The sequence below is a fragment of the Cervus canadensis genome, chromosome 8, assembly GCF_019320065.1.
Source record: "Cervus canadensis isolate Bull #8, Minnesota chromosome 8, ASM1932006v1, whole genome shotgun sequence".
NCBI classification, from domain to species: domain Eukaryota; kingdom Metazoa; phylum Chordata; class Mammalia; order Artiodactyla; family Cervidae; genus Cervus; species Cervus canadensis.
In genome coordinates this window covers 87028555-87054444 of record NC_057393.1, presented here as the reverse complement: position 1 = coordinate 87054444, position 25890 = coordinate 87028555, and the positions used below count along the sequence as shown (strand labels likewise).

Sequence of the window (25890 nt, the reverse complement as noted above, 5' to 3'; positions counted from 1 at the left end):
ACCATCTCATCCTCTGTTGTCCCCTTCTCCTTCGGCCTTCAGTCTTTCCCAGTGCCAGGGTCTTTTTCAGTGAGTCGGCTCTTCGCATCAGGTGGCCAAAGTCTTGGAGCTTCAGCTTCGGCATCAGTCCTCCCAATGAATATTCAGGATTGATTTCCTTTAGGATTGACTGGTTTGAATGGATTATCTTTTATTGTTAAGCTTTTTATATAACCTTGAAAGTTATAAACCTGGAAGCCTTTTTTTTTAAAGAGGTCAGAAATATGAAGTAAGACATTTCTAATGGTGGTAAAAATTTTACAGTAGAAAGAATAATGCCAGGACGTGGAGGACACGTACATAGAAGGAACACAGAGGAGTGCAGGCAGGGCATAGGTACTTTTGTGTCAGAGTTGGAGATAAAGTGAAGATTTTTTGTATTCAGAGACATCTTAGAGTATCTATAAAGAATTTGGAGAGAGCAGAGAAAAAATAGGCTAATCCTCAGTCAGTAGGCACAGAGAAGTATGGAAATAAGGACAACAAGACTGCATTTAGGAGAAATTCCTAGTGAACAGAATACTAACCCTTCAGTTCAGTTCAGTTCAGTTGCTCAGTCATGTCCGACTCTTTGCGACCCCATGAACCACAGCACACCAGGCCTCCCTGTCCATCAACAACTCCTGGAGTCCACCCAAACCCATGTCCATCAAGTCAGTGATGCCATCCAACCATCTCATCCTCTGTTGTCCCCTTCTCCTCATGCCTTCAATCTTGCCCAGCATCAGGGTCTTTTCAAATGAGTCAGCTGTTCGCATCAGGTGGCCAAAGTATTGGAGTTTCAGCTACAACATCAGTCCAACACCCAGGACTGATATCCTTTACGATGGACTGGTTGGATCTCCTTGCAGTCCAGGGGACTCTCAAGAGTCTTCTCCAACACCACAGTTCAAAAGCGTCAATTCTTCTGTGCTCAGCTTTCTTTATAGTCCAACTCTCACATCCATACACGACTACTGGAAAAACCATAGCCTTGACTAGACGGACCTTTGTTGGCAAAGTAATGTCTCTGCTTTTTATATGCTGTCCAGGTTGGTTATAACTTTCCTTCCAAGGAGTAAGCGTCTTTTAATTTCATGGCTGCAATCACCACCTGCAGTGATTTTGGAGCCCAGAAAAATAAAATCAGCCACTGTTTCCACTGTTTCCCCATCTATTTGCCAGGAAGTGATGGGACTGGATGCCATGATCTTAGTTTTCTGAATGTTAAGCTTTAAGCCAACTTTTTCACTCTCCTCTTTCACTTTCATCAAGAGGCTCTTTAGTTCTTCACTAACCCTTCACTCCAAGATAACAAGATTTTCCCAAATATGCCTGGTTATGTATAAGAGTAAACATATAAAACACATCTTTGGTCTTTTTGATTGCATATTATGAAGTAGAAAACACCAATTATTATTAACTGTCATTATTGAAAAAAGAGGAGGCGGGGGGGGGGGGGGGGGGAGGCAGAGTGGCCTTTACTCATCTATAACACTGGGTGGCGCCAGAGCACTGTCAAATGACGTAAACTCTAGCCTATCGCAGACACTTCAAAGCAAGACTTGCGTCAAGGGTGAATTCAGTACTCTGGAAAGCTTGCCTCCAAAATGATACTTCTACATTCACCTGACTAGTTTGTTCACGTCTTCTGAAGACCATTGTGGGTGGCCATTATTTATCTAAATCAATTTTAACCTTATATACCAATTAGTGTCCCCAAAGAACAAAAGTAATAGCACCCAAAGTATATTCTAAATTCTAATTTAAAACTTTTCAGAAATAAAAGAGGGCTTTACCTATAAACATTAAAAGGGTGCATCATGCCCCATCCCACAAAACTACAGAAAAGTGAACAGGAAGATAGCTCCTAGGGCAACTGACATCTCCAGAGCAGGACCTTGGTGAACTCACTCTCACAAAAAAAAAGAAAGAAAGAAAGAAAGAAAATACAGGCAAAGCAATCAGAAGCAACCATTTCTGTACCATGAAAATTAACCAAACCATAGACTGAACTTCAGATCATCCACACAAGAGGAATTATTGAACTTAGGTAAGTCAGTAGGGTCTGTGACATTTTAACAGGAGCTATTCCCATCGCTCCTCCTTTCCAAGCTCAGTGATCCACCCTACAGAACCCTATAGAAAGATAAAAGGATATTTTAGGCTGAAATGAAGACAGTGGACAACAACTGCAATCCACACAAAGAAACAATGAGCACCAGTAAAGGTATCTGCCCAAGTATATATTAAAAACATATAAACATATTCTCCTTTATAACCCCTCTATTCTCATAGCTGCTTTTATGAGAATTAAAGGGGACTTCCATAGGGACTTACCTGGTGGTTCAGTCGCTAAAACTCCGTGCCGTCTATGTAGCAGGCCCAGGTCTAATCTCAGGAGCTAGATCTCACGTGCCACAACTAAGAGTTCACATGCCAGGACTGCCCCTGTGGTCCAGTGGTTAATAATCCACTTACCAAAGGAGGGTTCTATCCGTGGTTGGGGATCTAAGATCCCACATGCCACAGGGAAACTAAACCTGTGTGTCTCAACTAAAACCTGATTCAGCCCAAAATAAAAAAATAAGAATAATAAATATTGTTTTTAAAAGAGTTCGCATGCCTCAACTAAAGATTCTGCATGCTGCAATGAAGATCAGAGATCCCACATGCTGCAACGAAGACATAGCACAGCCAAATAAATAAAACAAATAAATAAATATTTTTAAAAATAAAGACTACTGCATAAAGCAGGAATTCCTCCTTAGTATTGTTCTAACATGCAACATATACATTTTCACTTTGTTAAGTGAATAAGTTTTAGGAGTCTATTTTTACTGCAGCAAAACTACTCTAACTAACACAGAAACTGTTGGCTTGAAATTGTATACAAATGTACCAAAACCTAAGAGTTGTCATTGCAAGGAAACATCTTACAGACTAGAAAAATGGAGACCCAAGTTATGCAGTTATAAATTTTTTGGTAAAAATGTCCTCTTCAAGGACTCAGATAACCTACCAGCAGCTACTGGAGCTATGGTTCCAAAGAAAGAGACTGGAAAAGAAAAGAATACATGTGCATATAGACTGTTCTGGGTCTGCTTAGCAAAAAATAATTGAATTATTTCCAAGCAGAACACCAGAGCCCTGAGTAGCCTCAGCATGTAGCTGATTCACCAGCCTAAATACCTTCTTCTTACTTGGAAATAGATTACAATCGAAATAAATTAATTTCTGTTGCATTAGGTCACCAAAATTGGGGGATCCATTTGCTACTGCAGCTTAGCCTTCCCAAGCTAATATAAGAAACAATGAAAATAAATTAAGCATAGAAATCAAGAAAAATAATAACAAAATCAAGGAAAGCAGATAGAAGGTATAAATGAGCATAAGTGCAGAAATTAATCATTAGAAAAGAGAAAAGCAATAGAATTAATAAATCACTACAAAACCACAAAGTTTTGTTGGGGGGAGGACAATAAAGTAGATGAATCAATGGCTCTCCTGAACAGAAAAAAAAGTAGAAAGCATAACTAGGCAAAAAGAAATTTAAAGCAAAGAAAATAGAAAGAAAGAAATTAAAACAATCATAAGAGAATACTTTGCTGAGGAATATTTAAATCAATGTGGGAACCCAGGTGAAATAGGTAATTATCTAGGAAAATAAAATTACCAAATCTCAGCCCAGAAGAGAGAAAATCTAAAGCAAACAATGACCTTACAGAATTAATAGAGAATATTATGAAATGGGACACATTCAGGAAGCACAAAACCCAAACCGTTGCACAGCAGATTTGTCCAAAGTTTATGAGACAGGTACTTCCAGTGTGATTAAACTGTTTCATAACACTGAAAAAGAAGAAAGGCATTTCCAAATCCTTTATATGAAGGTAACATAACACACATTCCAAAAATTAAATAAAATATTGTAACTGTGGCTAATCACAATTATGAATATTGATGCAAAAATCCAAATTATACATTAGCAACCTGAATATAGCACCACATTAAAAGCAAAGCCAGGCTCATTCCAGGAAAACAAAGATGATTCAGCCCCTAAAGGGGGCCATTAAAGGAGGTAAATGTAGGATGTCCATTATGAAAACCATTACTTGATATAATCTGGGAGCATTGGTCAATGTCTTAGAGAAGATATCACACGATGAAAACTTTAAAGGCTGCTAAAGGAAACTGACCATGGATTCCCTCATAGCTCAGTCAGTAAAGAATCTGCCTGCAATGCAGGAGACCTGGGTTCAAGTCCTGCATGGGAAAGATCCCCTGGAGAAAGAAATGGCAACCCACTCCAGTATTCTTGCCTGGAGAATCCCATGGACAGAGGAGCCTGATGGGCTACAGTCCATGGGGTCACAAGAATTAGACACAACTTAGCAGCTAAACAACCACCACCACCAAAGGAAATAAAAAGACCTAACAGAAAATTGTGAGCCTGGAAGATTTCAATGTTACAAGCTTTGGGTGAATTAATTTGCAGCCCTATCTAGGGAATCCCAATTTATGATTCCTAATTCCTAAATTCCAATCCCAATTCCTAAATCCAAATTTAGGAAACTCAAAGGAACAAACTAAAAATACACACAACATGGATAAATCTTACAAATATAAGCTAATTGAACACAATTAGCTCAAAAGAATATGTGCACATCCTGATTTCATGTGTAATAAATTTGAAAAGAGGTAAACCTAATTTATGACATCAGGATAGGAGGTTTCTGGGTTTCTACTGGTGTTCTGTTTCTTGACCTGTGGGCTGCTTACACAAATGAGATTAGTTTGTGTTCTGTATAGATAAGAAAGTAGAATTGCCAGGAAAATTCTGGAAACAACTATTAGTGAGGAGGATTAGTCCTAGCTGACACTGTAGTATTGTGGTCCTGGGGCACAGGTAAACAGAAATGTCAGAGAGATAGAAGGATGGAGAGGGTACAGGGGAAAACATTAAGAGAAAACTTATGGAAAATCAGTTTCAATAATTAAGAGATACTTTTCTACTATGACCTAGAATCCATAAAGGAAAAAAGATTCAACTATATAGAAGTTAAAAGAAAAAGAAAGGTTAAAAAACTCCATTAAAAATCACACAGATAAACCAGAATGGAAAAGAATATAAAAGAGAACATATGTATATGTGTAACTGAATCACTTTGCTGTACAATAGACCTTAACACAACATTGTAAATCAACTATACTTCAGTTAGATAAATAAATAAAAATAAAGTATTTGGCCAAAAAAATTATGCAGAGAGAAAAAGTCTAGACACACCAGTAAAAATATGTGTGCCTCATAGTCAGTAAGGTACACATATGTTGATACACATATCAATATATGTACATGTAAGATACACGTATATTGATAAGTCATTTAACAGGCACAGACCTCCTAAATATCAACAAGAAATAAGGTCAACCAAAAATGGACAAAAGGAAAGAACAGTTCACAGAAAGGGTAATTCAAATGACTCAGATGTCTAAAACGATGTCCATCTCAGTCACAGTAAGAAAAATTTTTTTAAATATATACTCAAGAACTTCCTGTTGGTCCAGTGGTTCAGACTTTGCCTTCCAATGCAGGCGGTATGGATTCAGTTGTTGGTCAGGCAGCTATGATCCCACATGCCTCATGACCAAAAAACTAAAACATAAAACAAGCAATATTGTAACAAAGTCAATAAAGAATTTAAAATGTACATGCAAAAATAAATAATTAGAACACACGAATACATTGAAGATTTTTCAAGGTTCTTTCCAGGTAGATTCTAAGCATGGAAAATATTTAACAATAGGGCAGTCATCAAGGGAATAATAAACTGCTAGAAGAATATTAGTTTCACTTGATTCATGTCAACATATGGCAAAACCCACTACAATATTGTAAAGTAATTAGCCTCCAATTAAAATACATAAATTAAAAAAAAAGAATATTAGTTTCACTTGAAAAAGCAGACTTAGAATCCATCAAAGTAGGAAAAATAGTTTCCAGTACCAAACTTAATATTAAGGAAAATCAATATCTGGCATAACAGGAACTGAGGCTCTGATTCTATGTGTTCAATATACCATGATGTGTTAATATTTTTTTAAGATGTTAAATTTCAAATCTTTGAGAGACTGAGGATTTGAGGGGTTTTTTTAATGGTATTCTTACTGTTCTAGAAAAACCAGTTTGCTCAAGAGCATTATTAGATAAGACAATGCTCCTTGAAATAGATATGCCCTGAAAGGTTTCCCTCACTGAACCCTTGGCTTAATCAAGTGACTCGAGAGAAGATCAGGAAGACTTCAGATAATCCTGTAAGTAGCAACCACAAAACAATGCTTGACATTTATAGGACACATTTCAGTTTTCACAGAACTTCACACTCACCAGTTCCTTCAGGATAATACAACTAACCCTAGAAGGTAACAATAACACCCAGAAAATCAGGAAGTTCGCACAATGATGCAGATGCTGTAGCTTTGGGCCCTGAAAACTTCTTACAGAGATTAGAGCTCACGTTGAGGCAGGAGAAAGGATGACATCAGGAACGGAAGGAAACAGGGTCGTTACAACTGGGACGTACCACCTTTGTGTTTAAAGGAAGACAAGGTCAGCTGGGTTCATTTAAGACTTCTGAAGAAACTTCCACAGCAACGTAAAAGGACTGAGAGGGGACTTCTCCGGCAGGCCAGTGGCTAAGACTCCACGCTCCCACTCCCACAGGGCAAGGGGTTCCATCCCCAGTCAGAGAACTAACATCCAACGTGCTACAAGGCCAAAATTTAATTTTTAATTTTTAAAAATAAATAAAAAGACTGAAAGAAAGCGATTACTTCATGAGAGAACCCTGAACCACATGGATCAGGACTGAATTAGTATATGCCCAAAGCAGTAATTAGGAAAAAAATTCTTGGATTTATTTAGTTTTCCTTCTAAGAATTTCAAAAGAGCTGTTTAATTTTGTTATCATTAATTCTCATGGTATTCATCCTATTCTTAAGTATCTTAGTATTCTTCTAATTTTATGTGTAACTTTAAAAAATTGGACAGTTGAAACGAAAGCTTAAGGCCTCTAAAAAGGTCAGTGGTGTAAATTTGTTGTGTGTCTGTCTTAGGAAGCTTCCACTCCCATACTCCCAAAGTAGATTTGATGTGCAGGAAAACGATTCTTTTCATAGAATGGATACCACAAAAGAACACGGACAGAGTAGATTTGTCCATATTAGAAAAATCAGCTCATATAAACAGACCCATGAATCTGTGAGCCATGAATCTAAGAATTAGACATTCTGATCGAGAACATGAACTTACTGTATATTTTGTGACGTAACTAGCAAGCTGCTGGCACTTAATAAAAACTAAACATAGCAAGTATAAACTCATTCTCTGTGGTTTATTCACTGCAATATTAGGAGGATGAGTTGCTCTTTCTCTCTTTTTTAAATCATCTTTGTCCTCAGCATCCTCTGTTTAGTATTTCTAGCAGTTTGTTAAGAATTAGTCATTATATTTGAAATGAGTCCAGCAAATCACAAATAAAAGAAACTAATTCTGATAGGATAAAATGTACTAAAATGGCAACTCAGTGGAATGGCAACCTTTCTATCTCGGGTCCAAGGTCATGAGTTTTGCAGCTTTCCTTTAGAAGGGATAGCGTCAAGAATTTTCAAAGGCCTTGACTTTCTGAAACCACTCAGGTTTTTACATTATTGTATTATTCAGTGAAGTAGTTCATTGTGCATCTGAGTAGCTCTGACTGGAATTTGTAACTTTAAGCGTAGACAGGCAAGGCGCCAGTCTTGTCCAGTGATTAAAGTTACAGAAATTCTAAAAATCACGATGACTCGGTCTAAAGCTGAAAGCCAGCTGCAACTTTGAGAATAAACAGCAACCAGACACACAGAATGAATTCAAAGCATCAACACTTAGAAAACATGACATAAGCATTAACTTATTATTACTGATCCATCATCATCGTTATTATTATTCATTTAACCCCGCATCTTTAAACTTATGAAAAGGAAGCCAGAGTATTAGATTCTGGAAAGGTTCATTTACAATCTCAACATACAGAATGGTTTAACAACAAGGGAACTATATTTAATATCCTGTGATAAAACATAATGAAAAAGAATGTATATATATGTATGTGTGTGTATATGTATATGTGTATAAATACATATATACACATACATGTATAACTGAATCACTTTGCTGTATAGCAGAAATGAACACAATTGTAAATCAACTATATTTCAATTTTTTTAAAAGTAGTCTTAAAAAATAAAAACACCCTGAGGTCACGAGCTGGGCCTTTTCCACAATGGGGAAGTCCACGCACAGTATCTGCTCTCTTGATCTTTCTCCAGATAATTACTTGACCCATTCCTTTCTCTCCTTCAAGTCTCAGCTCAGATCTCCCCTTCTCAACGAGGCCACCCTGTCCACACTGTTGACTGCCACAAAATACCCCAGCTCACCCCACCTTCCCCCCACCCCCAATTTCTGAGCCATCTTTTCTTGCTTTCCTTTTTCTTTTTATATAATATTTATCAAATTCTAATATACAGTGTAATTTGCTTATTTATTCTATTTTCTATCTACTGCTTTTAAAATATAAACTCCATGAGACTTCCCTGCAGGTTCACTGGCTAAGACCCTGAACTGCCAATGCAGGGGGCCCAGGTTCAATCCCTGGCTAGAGAACTAGAATCCACCCGCAGCAACGAACAGTTTGCATGCCACAACTAAGATCTGGTGCAACCAAATAAACTTACTATATATATATGTGCTCCACGATAAAAAAGAACTTTCTTTGTGTCGTTCACCTAGATTGCTGCCTGACACTCAAAAAAAGAGATGTTGAATGATGAACCTAGTTATTCTGTATATTCTGCCCTATCACTATTACATCTCTGTTATTATTTGGCTTTATTGTGGCATGGTTCATAATGAACGATAGCAAGAATACTAGTAGCAACACAATAAAAGTTGATAATAAATGATAATAGTAATAAAACTTAGTTGCACATATGTATCATTTGGCTGACTCAAAAAACATTATGTTTTGTGATGTTATATGCTCCAAAGCCTTGGAAATTACCATGCTAACTTTTAATTCTAACCACCTTGTGAATATTTTTGAATTTTTCTTAGCAGATGACATTGATCTTTGGCATAGGAAAATATATCAAATGGAAGCTAAAAAAAGGATAAATATGTTTTCTGTTGAATTTTCTATTCTGATATCTCCTTTGTGAATAGTAATTAAAATAATAAGAGCTAACATTTATTAGCACTAACTAAGTGTTATACTTCAATATACTAGTTAAATGAATCTTCAAAACACCACCATGGGGCAGATGCTATCGTTCTACAATTTTGCATAGACCATGGAAGAACATTCGATCATGTAATAAGTGATGACAAAGGCAAGCCTGGAACCCAGGACTGTTGACAGACTCTTGCTGTTATACCAAATTATACCACATTGGTAAAACATTTCACACACATACACACACACACACACACACACACACCATTTTCCAAGTGTAATCCAAGGTAAATAATGAATGACAGCTGGCATTTCCAAAGTTCCAAGCCATCAATCAAAATGCTTTTTGTCTTAAAAAGTTTGAGCAATTCCATCAAACTGTTAAACTTTCTAGTATTCTGTTTTATGTCTAGAAGAAGAAGATCCAATAAAAGTAACTAAAACTTCTAAGAAACATTTTTTTATCCAAAAGATTGTTTCATGTCTTAAACAACTTACACAGTTCTTGAGGGACTATTTTCCCTCACCCTTCTCTCCAGGGTTTCTCATCTCTCCTTACGTCCAGACACCTCAGCTCATTTTTTAAGTCCTTTCTAACCTGACTTCCTTTCTCAACTTTTCTCCAGAAAATATTCTTTCCTGTCAGTGAGTCATCTCAATGGCCCACAGACACCAGAATCCTTATTCTTTCTTCCTTATGTTTTCTTCTTCATCCTCTTACAATCCTATCTTTCCCATCCACTTGTTTACTCCACCAACCCTGAAAGTTCTCTCATCTGTTACACTATCTCTCCATGAGGGCTTCACTGGAGGCTCAGCTGGTAAAGAATCCACCAGCAGTGCAGGAGACCTGGGTTCAATCCCTGAGTTGGGAAGATCCCCTGGAGAAGGGAAAGGCTACCCACTCCAGTATTATGGCCTGGAGAATTCCATGGACTGTATATATAGTCCATGGGGTTGCAAAGAGTTGGACACAACTCAGTGACTTTCACTTCACTTCATCTCTCCATGAAGGTGATCAGGCATCCTGGGATTTTAGCCCTGATTCCCAGGTGGCTTCCCAGGCAGCTCCTGCCAAGGCAGGAGACACGGGAGATGAGGGTTTGATCCCTGGGTTGGGAAGATCCCCTAGAGGAAGGCATGGCAACCCACTCCAGTACTCTTGCCTGGAAAATTCCATGGACGGTGGAGCCTGGTAGGCTGCAATCCACGGGGTCGCGAAGAGTCGGACACGACTGAGCGACTTCACTTTCCCTTTACACTTTCATGCATTGGAGAAGGAAATGGCAACCCACTCCAGTATTCTTGCCTGGAGAATCCCAGGGACGGGGGAGCCTGGTGGGCTGCCGTCTATGGCGTCGCAGAGTCGGACACGACTGATGCAACTTAGCAGCAGCAGCAGCTTCCACTCTCATCACGGGTAAATCCTCAAAGATGCAAGGTTTTCTAAATTAATGAATGAAAAAATTCCAAAGAAGAAACTACGTTTATACAAGAAAACCCCAAAGTTCCTATCTCTAGACCTAAAACGGTCCTTGCCCCCAAACATAAAAGCTTCCCTTTCCGATGCTGTTGGAAGACGATCATTCGCTACGCGGAGTAAATGGAAGCTTGTGAAGGCCCTGCTTCCCAGGACATTTATGTACTCCGGTAAACGAGCAGCCAGCACATCTTCGAGGACTTAGCTTTCTGTGCACAGATTCTCTTGCTCTATTCGCCTTCCCTGGGCAATATGTAAGTTTAGGGGCTCTAGCATCCAGTGGTTGCCAACGCCTCCTACACCCGAACCTGTGGGTTCACAGGTCCTCTCCGGTTGGAGTGCCACAGTATAGACGAACGCGGGATTATCTGTCACCAAGGACGCGCTGCCGGGTCCTGCACACCGGTTCTCGTCACTCCGTCAGTTCTGGGCTGCACGCCCAGGGGGCCGGTCTGCAGCCTCGCTCCATTTGTTCGGACCTGTCCCAGGACGCATCACGACTCTCAGCCCCATCTCTGTTCGGCTTAAGGCACCAGATCGCCTTCACCTGCTGCCACCGCGTTCCAGACAACAGTGGAGAACAGTATAGAGTCTCCCAGCCTGACCTTGGGCTTCATTTAAACTTTCTCGAAAACCTCTCGCAGCCCGGGGCTGGCTCCGCCTCCCGGGACATAAGGGTGAGGCGCACCCAAAGAGGTGGAGCGCGAGCCTCGGGGGCGGTGGAACCCAAATGGGTGGGGCCGGCCCAGGTGGGGTGGGGCCGGCCCTGGAGTTAGGGCGGCCCCTGGATGCGCCGCAGGCCCTGGTGGGAGGGGGACAGACCTGGAGGGGGCGGGCCCAGGAGAAGGCGGGCCCTGGGGGCGGAGCAGGCCCTGGCGGTGGTGCAGGCCCTGGGGGCGGGGCGGACACAGGGTGAGGGGCGGGCCCCGCGAGGTGGGGCGGGCCCTGGAGGTAGGGCGGCCCCTGGATGCGCGAAGGGCCCCGGTGGGGGGCGGGACAGGCCCCGAGGGGGCGGGCCCGGGAGACGGCGGCTCCTGGAGGCGGGGTGGGCCCTGGTCGGAGAGGGAAACAGGCCCGGAGGGGGCGGGCCCAGACGGCCGCGGACCCGGAGGGCGGGGCAGGCCCTGAGTACGGTGAAGGCTTTGGGGGCGGGCCGGGCCGGGAGGGGGCGGGACGGACCCGGGTGGGACGGGGCGGGATGGGCCGGGAGGGGGCGGGACGGACCCGGGAAGGGAGGGACGGGCCAGGAGGGGGTGGGCTCAGGCGGCTGCTAGGCCGAACGTGCCGCAGGCCGGCCGCAGGCCCAGCGCGCCACCATGGAGCGGCAGGGCCGGCGGCCGCGGGGACCGCCGCAGCAGCAGAGACAGCAGAGGAGGAACGGGGGCTGAAGCCGGGGCCTCCGGGTAGTGGGCCAGTGAACCCTCAGTCGTCCTTGAGCCCAGACTCCCGTTCCCTGCCTTTCTGGGCGCCGGCGGTGACCCCGCTGGACGATGCGCGCCCCGGGCCGCCCGGGAGGCTGAGTCCGCCGCCCGGTTCTCGCCCCTCGCCACCACCCACCATGGCCTGGCCCGGCGCCGAGGGCGCGGCTGACCGGCCGGGATCCCCGGCCTGGGGCGCCCCCACCGGCTCCGCGTCGTCTTCGTCCGCCTCCTCCGGCGGCTCGGCCTCGGCAGGAGCTGGGCTGTGGGCCGCGCTCTACGACTACGAGGCGCGCGGCGAGGACGAGCTGAGCCTGCGCCGCGGCCAGCTGGTGGAGGTGCTGTCCCAGGACGCCGCCGTGTCGGGCGACGAGGGCTGGTGGGCCGGCCAGGTGCAGCGGCGCCTCGGCATCTTCCCTGCCAACTACGTGGCGCCTTGCCGCGCGGCCGCCCACCCCGCGCCGCCGCCCGCCACACCGCCGCCGCCGCGGCCCGGCTCGCCCGTACACGTCGACTTCGAGCGGCTGGAACTCAAGGAGCTCATCGGCGCCGGCGGTTTCGGGCAGGTGTACCGCGCCACCTGGCAGGGCCAGGAGGTGGCGGTGAAGGCGGCGCGCTGCGACCCGGAGCAGGACGCGGCGGCGGCGGCCGAGAGCGTTCGGCGGGAGGCCCGGCTCTTCTCCATGCTGCGGCACCCCAACATCCTCGAGCTGCGCGGCGTGTGCCTGCGGCAGCCACACCTCTGCCTGGTGCTCGAGTTTGCCCGCGGCGGAGCGCTCAACCGCGCGCTGGCCGCCGCCAGTGCGACCCCGGACCCCCGCGCGCCCTCCCCGCGCTGCGCGCGCCGCATCCCCCCGCACGTGCTGGTCAACTGGGCCGTGCAGATCGCGCGGGGCATGCTTTACCTGCACGAGGAGGCGATGGTGCCCATCCTTCACCGGGACCTCAAGTCCAGCAACAGTGAGTGGGGACGGCGGGGCGGCGGGATGGGGGAGAGGAAGACGCCGTTGCGCCAGGCGCAGTCCACCTGGATGGGCTAGTTGACCTCCGGACTCTCGAAAAGCCCCCTGCGCAGACTTTCGAGGGCGCAGAGGTCCATTTGCACCCGGGTTACTTGCTTTGGAGCAGGTGACCCACTTTGCTTTGTGGCTTTTAGGTGCTTTTTTTTTTTTTTCTTTTAATTCAGATCAGACTTGCTTGCAAACCACACAGTTGTAGAAGATCTGGACTTTGGAAACCTCATAGTGCTGTTTGGCCTTTAGGTACACTAACTAGTTCGTTTGGATAGAACTTCGCCAACTGAGGCCTTTCTGGAAACCCATGCCCCCCCCTCCCCGCCCCCGTTTTGTCTAGTGGCCTTCATCAACCTGCCCTTTCCTTCAGCTTTACAAGCACTGTATTGAAGTCTCTTCTTTACCACTTTCAATATGGCTTCGTGTCCTTTGACGTCTCCAAAGTATTTTCATTCAGATGTCTCTGCCCGTGAAGTATGATTTCATTATTGCTTCAGTGGCTTGTGTGTTAGGGAATTGTCTCCAGACCAGAAACACCATTTTGTGCCATCATGCACATTTGGGTTGATTTAAGAGCAAGTTCATTTTCCTTGTGCAGGTACTTGAAATCTAGAAAATCTGGCCTGTATCATTCACTTTGTTTATAAATCAAAGTGCGTTTTACAGATGTCGATTAAGAACTGACAAAGGAACTCAGCCCAAATCCTATTAAATTTCATCATATAAAAGAGCTACTAGAATTAGCTGTTTAAAGTTTGATCTTCGGTATTGAAGATCTCTTCACAGTCTTAGAATGAGGTAAAATCTCATGAAAGATTAAAGGATGCAGCCAGAACTGGTGTTGGCCTACCACAGCTGCATGTGTTTCAACCTTGTAAAACCTGCTAGGACAGGAGCTGAGGCAAATGGAAACATTGCCCTTCTCCTGCTCTGCAAGACAGAAGAGTGACAGGAAGAAATGATATATTTGTTGTATGTTTATGTAGACTTTTTCTCCTATTCAAAATCCTAGAGCAATGTACCTGAAAATGACTAATGTAGCATTTCGGAACTGTAAATAATATGAGTGTTGGTAACTACAAATAAGCATTGGATTTTTTTTTTAATCTTATGACTTCTGTTGGTCCCCATGTCTTACAATTTAGATTGTAGCTGCTTGAGTGACAGGAACAAATTCTAACAAAATATGGGCTAGAAAAGTGGCAGGGGTGTTATGCGCCCTCAGAGTCCTGAAAGAGGCTGCATGAGGCCACTTACTTACTTTTGGACTGTGTTGCAGTAAAGACATAGCACAATTTCAGATGGACTAATCTTTGTAACTGCTTAACACCTGACAGTCTTTGTTACCAATTCGAGCTTGTTGCCTAAACTATGCTTTTACTGAAAGAAAGGTTTAACCTGCTGCCAAAGAACATGACCTGTGTGTCCCAGAAGCCCTACCCCTAGGGAAACCCACAAGCCTTTGTCTGCTGAGAGTTTTCTGCAGAACCAGATATTTTAAGGATGGCAGCAGCATCCTGCTCGTTCTGGCTCCTGGCAGTTGCTGTAGTTGTGATAGGCATGGAACCTGGCATCCTACAAACTTACTCTGCTGCCGGACGTCAAATCACCAACACCGGCAAGCAGTTTGGGTTGGACTGATCCTTAGACCCAGAAATTAAAGGGTCTGTAACTCTTACTTTTGCATTATGCTTAGGCTGTTCGGTTAGCTTGTAATAACGCTTAAGGTCCATACGACCTGTTCACAGAGGCAGAGCATGTCTGCCAGTGGTGGTAAAAGCGCAGAAGGGCAGGTTAACCCATGCTCCAGTGTATAAATTGAAAACTTTTAAAGTGCTAATACTATTAAATAGTGAAAAGAAATAGCATGACCTCGGAATAATAAAATGGTTAAAAATTTTTTATTGACACCAGAAAAACTTGTACCGTGGAACAAGTAGCTTACTGTGTCTCAGGGAGATATTATGTAATCTGAAGGTGATTATAGGCTGCAATTTAGTTTTTGAAAGACTTTTCACCCTCAGAGTAAGTTGCCAAACTTCCTGGAGCATTTTAATTTCTGTAATTGTTAGGCAGAGTGGCATTATCGCACTTTTAAAATGACTTAATTGGCTAGGTCACTTGCCTAGCCAAATATTTGTTACGATATGACCACTTTTACAGTTTTTAACTGTAATTTCTATGATATAAGCATTTTGAATGGGGCCTAAAAGGTGCAGAGCAGGGTCTAGCACATTGTCTTATCCTGGCTCTGGTATTATTTATTCAATGAATTAATGCAGGTCCCTGGGAACCCTCTTGTGATATATGAAGCCGTAACTTCTTGTTGAAACTTTTCAGTACAGCACAGACTCTATTACATTATGTTTTGTTTGACTCTATTGGATATTTGCTAATGGTGGTAGTGAGTTAATGATAATGTAAACAAGGTTTTAAAAAATCAATGTTGAATTTTAATTTTACTCTTTAGTCTGCTCTTGTAACAAAGAGCCAGAATACAACTACTTGGACCCGAGCTAGTAGAAATTATTGTCTTAAAACAAATGTTTAAATTTATCAAACTAAGACATGGCTCTTGATATATTTTCTTTTTTTTCTCATCAGTCTTTTTTTTGTTTTTAAGTCCTGTCATATCATTCTGAGACAATGTTTGTTGAAATAAAAACCAATCTTGTGATGTACAAGCAATTTTATCCCTTTTTCAAGAGACAGCAAAAGATTCAAAGTTGAGCCAAATGAGCAAGTTTTAAGCATCATTTATGTTGTTGAAATATGCTAGGCCCTGTCACTCCCAGATGCAAAGTAAATAGAAAATGCTTTGCTAAATCTGTGTACCACAACTAGAAAGCAATACAAGGCAACCTTGGGTTACTGTGAAAAGGACCAGTTTTATATGCACTCAGAGAAGAGAAAAACCATTGTGGGCTGGAACTCATTTATTCCACAGAGTTTGATGGCCCACCCTCTACCAGGAACTTCTAGCCCCCGGGATATAGTGTGAAAGCAGATGGTAAAGTGTTCCCCCAGCACAGGACTTAAGTCTCATAGGGAAGATAAATGGCAGTCATGCAAGTATCAGTAAGTGCTGTCAAGAAAAGAAAGCATGATGAGGGGTGGAGAGTGAGGATGCTAATCAGACGGGGTGGTCAAGGGCAGCCACTCCGAGGAAGTGACACGGAGACCTGGAGAAGGGGCAGAGGACGCAGAAATGAGCCTGATTGTTGGAGGACTGGGAAGAAGGCGGGCCGGAGGGCTGGAGCAGAGAGTAGAAGAGAGGTGCAGGCTGGGGGTGGCTTGCAGGCCCCTGATCCACATGGGGGTTCACTCTGAGCACCATCCATCAGTCCAAAGCCTCCGGGCATTTTGTGCAGAGGAGGGGCATGATCGAATGCCTGTGTTTATAAGATCACTCTGAAGACTGGACTAGGAACTGGCCTGAGTGAAGACTGGGAAATTGTTCAGGCCAGAGAAAGCATTGGTTTGGCTGAGCAATGGAAGTGGTTTTCAGGGAAGTCACCAAGAAGGAGTGAAAAGAAAATAGTACAATATGTGAATTGCTGAGGAGGGTTTGAATTATTAGAATTTAGTCTTAAGTGTTTTGTTTGTTCTGACATAGTTCAGGATAGAAAGAAGGATTGCATGGCATAATTTATGGTTCCTTTTTTACTAATGTTGCTTACTGTTTTCTACCTTTTTTTTTTTTTAAGCAGAAAATAAACGTTGCGTGAGAAACTGAGCCACAGACCTTGTAGCTGCTTATTTGTGTACTTTTTCTTTCAGTGATTAGGTATCTTTTATCCTGATTTTTTTTTTTTTAGCCTCCTGGGAATAATTATTGTATATTATTATCTACAAGGACATCTGCAGTCTATAAATAGACATAGTTATATTTATTATGAAATGCAATTTAGAGCTCTTACTAAAACTACAAAAGGAGTCTAATTTTTTTTTTTTTTCGCTTTTCTCATTAGTGCAGTGTAAATAAAGGAGCTATTTGAGAAAATTATAGCCAGCATGATCTCCAAATAAGGTGCTTACAAAGCTCATAAGAGTGGTTTGGAGGAGCTATTAATTATGCTATTATCAGTTGAGAGACGTGCGTCTTCTCCCTTCTCTCGTCTGTTCTTTTACTCCAGACATGCAGCTTCATGCCATGGCCTCTTCCTGTTCTAGGGGTTCAGGGAGATCAGTTCAGAGAGTCCAGTGCTGACAGAGAGCTGTCTGCTTCTGAAACAAAATTGACTAGAGATATATCTTTGAAAGAATGGCAATCAAAATGGGTCTTGATTTTGATCAGGCATGTCTTCCCCTTCCATTTTTATGCTTGCTTGTTGGAAAATAAATAGTCCACTTCTGATTTCTTTTTTAAATAGTTGTGAGTAATTTAGTGCTAATGATCATTTTATGGGTTTTCTGGTGGCTCAGACGGTAAAGAATCTGCCTGCAATGTTGGGAGACCTGGGTTTGATCTCTGGGTTGGGAAGATCTCATGCAGGAGGGCATGGCAACCCACTCCAATATTCTGGCCTAAAGAATTACATGGACTGTACAGTCCATGGGGTCACAAAGAGTCAGACATGACTGACTGACTTTCACTTTTCACATTATGCTCATTTTATAAGGTACATCTCAGATCGTTTTGTAGTCGTTGTCAAGTGTATCAAAGCATGGGAAAGAAAGCAGAGATAGGAGATCTCCTCCATCATTTCAGAAGGCCATCTGCAAGTCCCGCTTTCCCGCACTGGCATGTGAGGGTTGGACTGTTCTAGAACTGTGCAGTACCAGCAGGAGCCTTGGCTTTGAGGTCAGACCTGGGTTTGAATATTGGTGTCCTCTACGAGCTGTGTGACCTTGGGCAAGTTATATAACCTCACTGAGCCTGAAAGTCTTGATTTCTGATACTGTCTACTGAATTCCTGTCTTGGAGATGGAGAGGAACCTGTAGGGGAAAAATCTAGTTTTTTTTTTTTTTTCAATCCTTCATAGGCAATTGGGTACATTCTACATGAAAGCAGATGTTTTTTTAGTGAACAGTTAGGAGTCAGGTATGGCTAGAATGAAAAGTAGACAGTGGCTTTTGTTGAGAAGGAGACTGGTGTTTAGCTTGTGGCCAGTTAGCCTGGCCTTGAATGCCACGCCAAGAGTTGTGGACTGTCTAATGGCAAAAGCAAGCCATGGACAGTTTTGAGGAGGAAAGAGCTCTGACAAACATCTACAAAGAAAAGTATATAACCTTAGGGTAATTTGCTTTATGACTATATCTATCAATACCCACTATTATTAGTGGGTCAGGAATAAAAAATAAAATACTTAGACATCAGTTTGGCATAAATTGTTTATCATCTATGGCCAGAACCTAATTTTTATAATCCTTATTTATTTAGTCAGCTGATATAGGGCACTTTCTCCCTCTGACTCACCAGTGTTAGAAAATAATGACCAGATTTACTATGTCAGGCTGATGATTTTAACTTCGAATTTCAGTGTGACTTCCCAAACTCTCTGTGGTACTTGAGGGGCTCCCACAAGGTAGAAATACCTTGATGAAGGAATTTTAGGGGGCAGAAGGAAGGGTTCCTGGGGAGGCTGGGAGAACTGTGATGGCTTTATTTTGGAGCCTAAAACTTATATTTGTACAACTGACCCCAAAGCAGCAAGGATTTAGTTAGCTCTGACTCCACTTCTCACAAGCAGTGGGCTCATGGACTGAAACTTTCTGAACAGGGTAGTGTGAGGATCACTGAGAGAGTGTACTCCTGCGGTCAGCACACTTTCCTCTGTAGGTCCAGATAGTAAATGTGTTAGCTCTGCAGGCCCTGTAGTTCCTGTTGCAACTATTCAGCTCTCCAGTTTGGACCACAGGATGTAGTTCCCAGACTTCTGTATATGTCAGAGTACTTAATAAACTGTAAGCTGCAATCTAAGTGTAAGCTGGTGACTATACTTATTTCTGTGTATGATTTAGAAACACTTTGAGTGCTTTAAATAGTTCCTAACTTGCTTGTGTGTGCACTCTTTGATACCTGAAAGCTTTCCACAGTTCTTTATAACCCAAGGACATTGTTATTTCTGCAGAATATAGTGCCATGTTATCACGCGTTTATTCATTTTAGTTGGGGGTAAGAGTCTTCATCATTTCATTGCCTCCCTTGGTCCAGGCCAGCCAGCTATACAAGGAAACAGTCCCGCGCTCTGTTCCCTGCAGGAATGCTGCCCTCCGCACACTGTGCAAGTCTGCTTGTAACTTGGGCTGATAAGTTGAGGGTCAGGGAGAAGGCATGAAGTATTCAATTGCTGTTTTAACTGTTTCACTGCAGAGTTCATTGGACTTCCCTGGTGGTTCAGACGGTAAAGAATCTACCTGCAATGCGGGAGACCTGGGTTTGATCCCAGGGTTGGGAAGATCCTCTGGAGGAGGGCTTGGCAACCCACTCCAGTGTTCTTGCCTGGAGAATCCCATGGACAGAGGTCTCTGGTGGGCTGTAGTCCATGGGGTCACAGAGAGTCGGACACGACAGCAACTAAGCGCAGCAGCAGAATTCATTACTGGGACGTTTTTTATGCTTTTTGAAAAAGAGCGAATCACATGCCATTTGGGAAGAGTGTCTTGACTACATATAGGAGATTTGAGTTATTGTTGGCTTAATTGACTTTCAAGAGTTACTTTGTTTCAGGTTGTTTGCAAATATTGACTCACATAATATCAACTATATTACTTTCTGTTTACTAACTTATTCATGTAGGATATTGTGGCAGATTCCTCCCTCATGAGTTTTCTTTGTTCCGTACCTTGACAAAATACGGAAAATGTTCAGCCGATAGAGCGAGCTGCTGTTTCACACACAATGAAATGTAAGAAGTTTTCTCACTGAAACTGAATATTGTGTGTGTCTGTGGTGGTAAGAGCCATGTGAAGTCACGATTTAGCTGCTCACGTGTCCGGAACTTGCAGCGGTCTCTCTCCTTGTATATAGTGGGCTGACTCATTCATCACACCATTTAGTGGCTGCACTGCATGCCAGGGATGCTTCTGGCTCTGGGTAGTCAGTGGTGAGCAAAGTAGAGAGCAAGTGCTTCCCCTCATGGAAGTTACATGCCAGTGGGCAGTGTGGGCATTAGAGGGTAAATGGTGAAAGATGTAGTATGGTGGAGGGTGGCAATGCTTAGTGCAGGAGTACCAGGTCACTTCAGTCTTTGCAGCCCAGTGGACTGTAGCCCGCCAGGCTCCCCTGTCCACGGGATTCTCCAGGCAAGAGTACCGGAGTGGGTGGCCGTGCCCTCCTCCAGGGAATCTTCCTGACCCTGGGATCAAACCCACTCTTAGTCTCCTGCATTGGCAGATGGGTTCTTTACCATTAACGCCACCTAGGAAGCCCAGTGCTTAGTAGAAAAACTAAAAGTTGTAAAGGAAGGTTGAAATCTTGGAGTGAGCAGCTAAAGATTAGCGTGTGGTTAAGAAAGGCCATCCAGAAAAGGAAGCAAAACCTGAAGAAGTAGGAAAGCGGATCACCTGGAGAAACAAGCTCTGGTTGAAAAACAGAAATCTCTCCCCAGAGCAGGAGCCTGCTGTGACAGGAGAGGCCTGGAAGGGAATCATGGGGCACCCGGGAGAGAGGGGTTGGCCCCTGGAAAGTTTTTGAACCAAGGCCTGGGCTCTGAGTGACATTGCGGCAGGTCACACTGTCTGCAGTTTTGAGAACCCTCGAGGAACTAGGGTGGAAGTGATCACTTGGGAGTCAGCAACACGTCCGTGGCATGTGAAGCCCTGAGAGTGGCTGACATTGTCTGGGGACTGAGTGCCAAGAGGAAAGACCAGGGGTCTGAGGGCTGAGCCCTGGAGGTCACCAGGGATTAGAGGCCCTGCAGAGAGGGAGGAACCAGGAAAAGGAGCAGCTGGTAAAGGAATGAAAGTGACAGAGTGTGCGAGTGTTGTGACACTTGGGGGCCAGAGAAGAACAGGGTTCAAGGGAGAACGATCAACCGCGTCAGTTGCAGCTGATGGGTCAATATCCAAATAACTACTTTGCTATCATCATTTCTAAAGCAGTCTGTGCTGTTTTAGGAGGAACAGGTGCATTGGTTATCCATACTCAGCAGCTGCCTTAACATGAAAAGGTTCATCTTCTTCCTGCTCCTTCTTCCCCTTATAGTAGTCACTCATTTAGCAACTGTTTATTGAGTATATAGAAATGGTAGTTGCTGTGCAGTAGAAATAAATGAATACAATGAGTTAGGTGCACATTCTCTCCTCCAGGTGCTTATAATTTAATTAGAGATGAGACCAGCAAGTGAGATAAGTGTAATGGGAGTGGCACAGCTTAAGTGCCTTAGAAATGCAGAGAACATCTATGACGTCCTGAGGGAAGGCACCCAGGGGGACATGGTATTTACAGGCTCGTATAATAAGGACTTCCCTGATGGCTTAGCTGGTACAGTGTCTGCCTACAATGTGGGAGACTCAGGTTCAATCCCTGGGTCAGGAAGATCCTCTGGAGAAGGAAATGGCAACCCACTCCAGTACTCTTGCCTGGAAAATCCCATGGATGGAGGAGCCTGGTAGGCTACAGTGCATGGGGTCGCAAAGAGTCGTCCACGACTGAGCAACTAAACTAAACTTTCGTAATATGGGAGCAGGGAGAGAGTGGCAAAGCTGTTCATTTTTGGTTTTTTGGTTTATTACTAGAAGGGGAAATTGAGATGCCAAAGGCCAGTGGGACCTGATGGCCGTCTCACAGTAGGTGCTGCAGCGAGAATCCAGGGCTGGAGCTGGGCTGCCTCCATGGGAAGTGGAGGCCAGGCGTGGTTTTGTGGAGGGTGCAAGGGGGAGGCAGTCCACACGGCTGGCACCAGGAGCAAGGAGACGCTAATGTAATGTCATGTTTTTTAGAAGTGGCCGTTAATGTACGGAAATTTTAGGGTGTAGGATTCCTTTTGGAAAGTCCAGGAAGAGCTGAAAAGACATAGAGATGAGATTGAGGAGGGACTTGAAGACCAACATGAAGGCCTCCAGAGACTGGTGAGTGAATAAGTACTACAGGTGTGGGAATGGATGGAAGAAACGTGAGAAAGTTCAGCGCTATTTGGTAAACTTAGAAAGTTATCATTTTTTCCCCTGGAAATGAATGGCTGATTGTTTTCAGACTTGAAATTCACAGAGTAACATTACTGTCTTAGGCTGAGAGGTGGTGTTTTGTTAATATATTCTTTCACATTGGTGCTTTCCTCAATTGATTTCTTTCTTACAGACTTTTTTTTTTTTATAACATAGTCCTAGTTAAAGGTTAATTGAAATGAACCTATTTGACTCAGATGGAATTTGGACTGGCACTCCCATAAATGGTGAGGAAATAGAATGGATACATTGTAATTGCTTTGAAAAATATATACATTATATACTATAATTCAGAAAATACCAAAGTGAAACTTCAAAGGAGCTGGAAAAAATCAAGTGCCTCATGGTTGAATAAGTAGACAAAACACAGGTTGTAAAGGCTGATTGTTCAAGAATGGGGCTAACAGGGGTCAAAAATCTTTACTGAAGTCGCATAAAAAGGGGCTTCAACATTCGTCGCTGGGTTGCTAGCAAGAATTGACTACTTTCTGTGGCCCAGAAATTGATGTGCCCGCTTCATGCATGGTTGTTCCTTGGGGTCCTCTTCCTGGCAGTGGGCAGGAAGCGGAAGCACCGCAGCCTGCCCTCCGCTGAAACCTGGCCAGGTGCCCGGTCACGTTACCTGTCGGGACACTGGCTATTTTTGGTTTCGGTCATTTTGCCCAAAAGATAAGGAATTTGAAGAATTCTGCTGAACACTTCTGAAATAGAATCCAGAACAATGGGCCTTTCATGGAACTCTAAACGTTTGACATTCAGAGTGTTATTTTAACTTGTTTTCTGTTAGTTCAAAGCTTCTGTGGAAACCTCGGGCTCCAGGTGGGAGCAGGTGTTTCAAAGCTGCCAATGCAGTGGCTGCTAATAGTGCATTCTGCCATGGCATTGCTTTAGAAATGCAATCCTCTTTAAATATTGAGTGTTTACTTCTCACTGGTAGTTCTGCCTTTATTTTAGAGTTGCCTTTCTGAGGTTTTTTGCTTCTAAGGGCTGTCAGGCATTACTTGGGGCCTGAGGATGTGGATTGGTTATAAGGCCCATTTTAATCAAGGCATCCTCATGCCTTCCTGTTTGGAAGTTTATCAGAAGGAGGAGATAAAATATGTGAAAATGTCTTGGAAAACACAGTTATATAGAACTGCCAGCCAACTCGACCATTAATGTAGAGTCTTGTATGGTGTAAGGATATCATCATTTAAAAGTGAAAGTAGTGTATATTATGAGGGGGAAAACATCATACAGCTGATAAAGTAGCTTTGTGTGTGTGTGTGTTGGCCGCTCAGTCATGTCCGACTCTTTGCGACCCCACGGACTATAGCCCGCCAGGTTTCTCTCTCCATGGAATTCTCCAGGCAAGAATACTGGAGCATATTGCCATTCCCTTCTCCAGAGGAACTTCCCAACCCAGGGATCAAACCCCAGTCTCCTGCATCGCAGGCAGATTCCTTACTGTTTGAGCCACAGGGAAGTCTCTGTGGCTAATTACCTATTTTTTGTTTCTGTGGTTCAAGTATACAGGATTTTAAAGGATCAAATATTGATTTTTTTCTTGATATTTATGCGGAATTAGCACTGAGAAATAAATATACCTTAAGTTGACATGGAAGAAAGGAAAATTCAAAAATTAACAAAGTGAAATTTCTGATTATTCTGTTCCCTTTTTGTAACTGGTAGCATTATTAGTAACAAGGAAGACTGGGTTGCTAGCAAGAATTGTCTGTTTCTGTGGCCCAGAATTTGGTGTGCCCACTTTGTGCCCGGTCATTCAGATGCATGCTCTTCAGATGGGATCTGAAGCCTGGCCCCGTATGGTACCGTATGATCTGGGTTACATTTCTAACTATGACCTGGAAACTGTAAATTCCAGACTGTCACAGAATGGCATGAAGGTCCAATGAGATATGAAACGGAGACAACTCGACATAGAAGAGGATTAGTTAGTGGGAGATAATTTTCTTATTATAACTGGTGATATTAATAGTTATCATTAATGAAAACTATTCTATTGAGTGTTTGGTGTATGAGGTACTGCCTTAGGTGGTGTTGGGGGGATGGAAGGGGGTCCTTGCTCTCTGCATATTAGTTAGAAGTTCTAGGGGAGGGAACATTACATGCAACAGTATTTATTCAGAATTGGCAACTTGTATAATCAGTCCCCCTTCAGCTAGCTCATGTTGCATTAACTCTGTGACTTCAGTGACTGTCTAAATTGATGACACAAATGTGAATACATTACAAAGTGAAATTTCAAGCCTTGCAAAGTGATAGGATTTCCTGACATCCATGAAAGTGATATTGAAGATTTGCTAAAAATGCTTTCAAACCCATTGATCACGGGTATATGTGGATACATGTATGTGTAATCCTTACGAAACGCTTACTGTGTTTCAGACATGGTTCTGAGCACTGTGTGTCTTCATTTGTTCCTCCCTACAACCCCATGACGTTCACATTATCATAATTCCCGTGACAGACAGCAATCAGAGGCAGAGTCCAAACCGAGCAGTCTGCCCTGCACGCATGCTTCTGTCGTGATGCCTCGGGGCTGCTCTGAGATCACGTGGTAATTATCCAATGGCAGGAAATCAGAAAGGACGACAGCGGGCTCCTGAATACAAGCAGATTTCCAAGGGATCGAGAAAGCGGTTGTGAAAAATTTATAACCGCTGTCAACTGAGCAATGCTGGCCGTAGTTAGGACCATGGACCCAGGGGTCAGACAGCCTGAACCTTGAACGGCATTGCTCCTTAGCTCCGTGACCTTGGACGGATTACTCAGCATCTCTGTGTCTCAGTTTCCTTATCTAGCAAGTACAGGTGATAAATAATATCCACCTATAGCACTTTGGTGGGGGTTATCTGATTAAAATACCCGTTAAGTGTACCGGACAGAATGTGCTCCATCAACGCTGATTATTTCTATAACATTTGGGAAAGTGCTTCCCCTTTTCCACAGATCAAACATGAAGAATGTCTTATGCTCTTTTCCAGTTTTGTTTGGATAATTTATTTTAAGAAATCTCCCATGCTTGTTCATTTTTGTCCTTTTAAGAGTTAGTGCCTAGTTGTTTAAACAAAAGTGTTGTTAAAGAATAAAAGGCTTTTCAAAAAAACTTCAGTTAATTTATTCATTTTTAAATGAAACAAAGGTGAATATTTTTAATGATAAAAGGTGCAGTTTATAAAGAAGATGGACATCATAAATCATTAGACACCTAATAACAAAGAAAGATACATAAAACAAAAATCAGAAGAAATATAAGGGAAAAGAACAAAATACATAATCATAGTGAGACATATTAACATTTCTCTGAGAATATTTTATCAAGTGCAGAAAAAATAAGAATAGGAGCATCTTGAATGATGTCATTAATAATTTAAATATAATAGATTAATATATTTAATTATATTAATCTTGTATCCTGCACAAATATATTTAAAATTTTGCATCTCATATGTTGTTATTAGATGTCCATAGGACATTTAGAAAAACTGGCAAAAAAGATTAAAATAGACTTTTTCATGTTATTTTTCAAGGTGAAACCTGAATAATAACTCCCCCTACACACACACAGACA

At 43.1% G+C, this 25890-nt stretch overlaps 1 protein-coding gene across 1 annotated transcript in view; it reads left to right on the top strand.

Moving 5' to 3' along the window:
- Nucleotides 1–11958: 11958 nt before the first annotated feature.
- MAP3K21 (mitogen-activated protein kinase kinase kinase 21) overlaps nucleotides 11959–25890 on the top strand; it is a 56263-nt gene continuing 42331 nt past the window's right edge. Inside the window, exon 1 of the mRNA XM_043477084.1 lies at nucleotides 11959–13151. Within this exon, the coding sequence (XP_043333019.1) occupies nucleotides 11972–13151 (1180 nt within the window). The 5' untranslated portion in view covers nucleotides 11959–11971. The remainder of the gene's footprint in view (nucleotides 13152–25890) is intronic.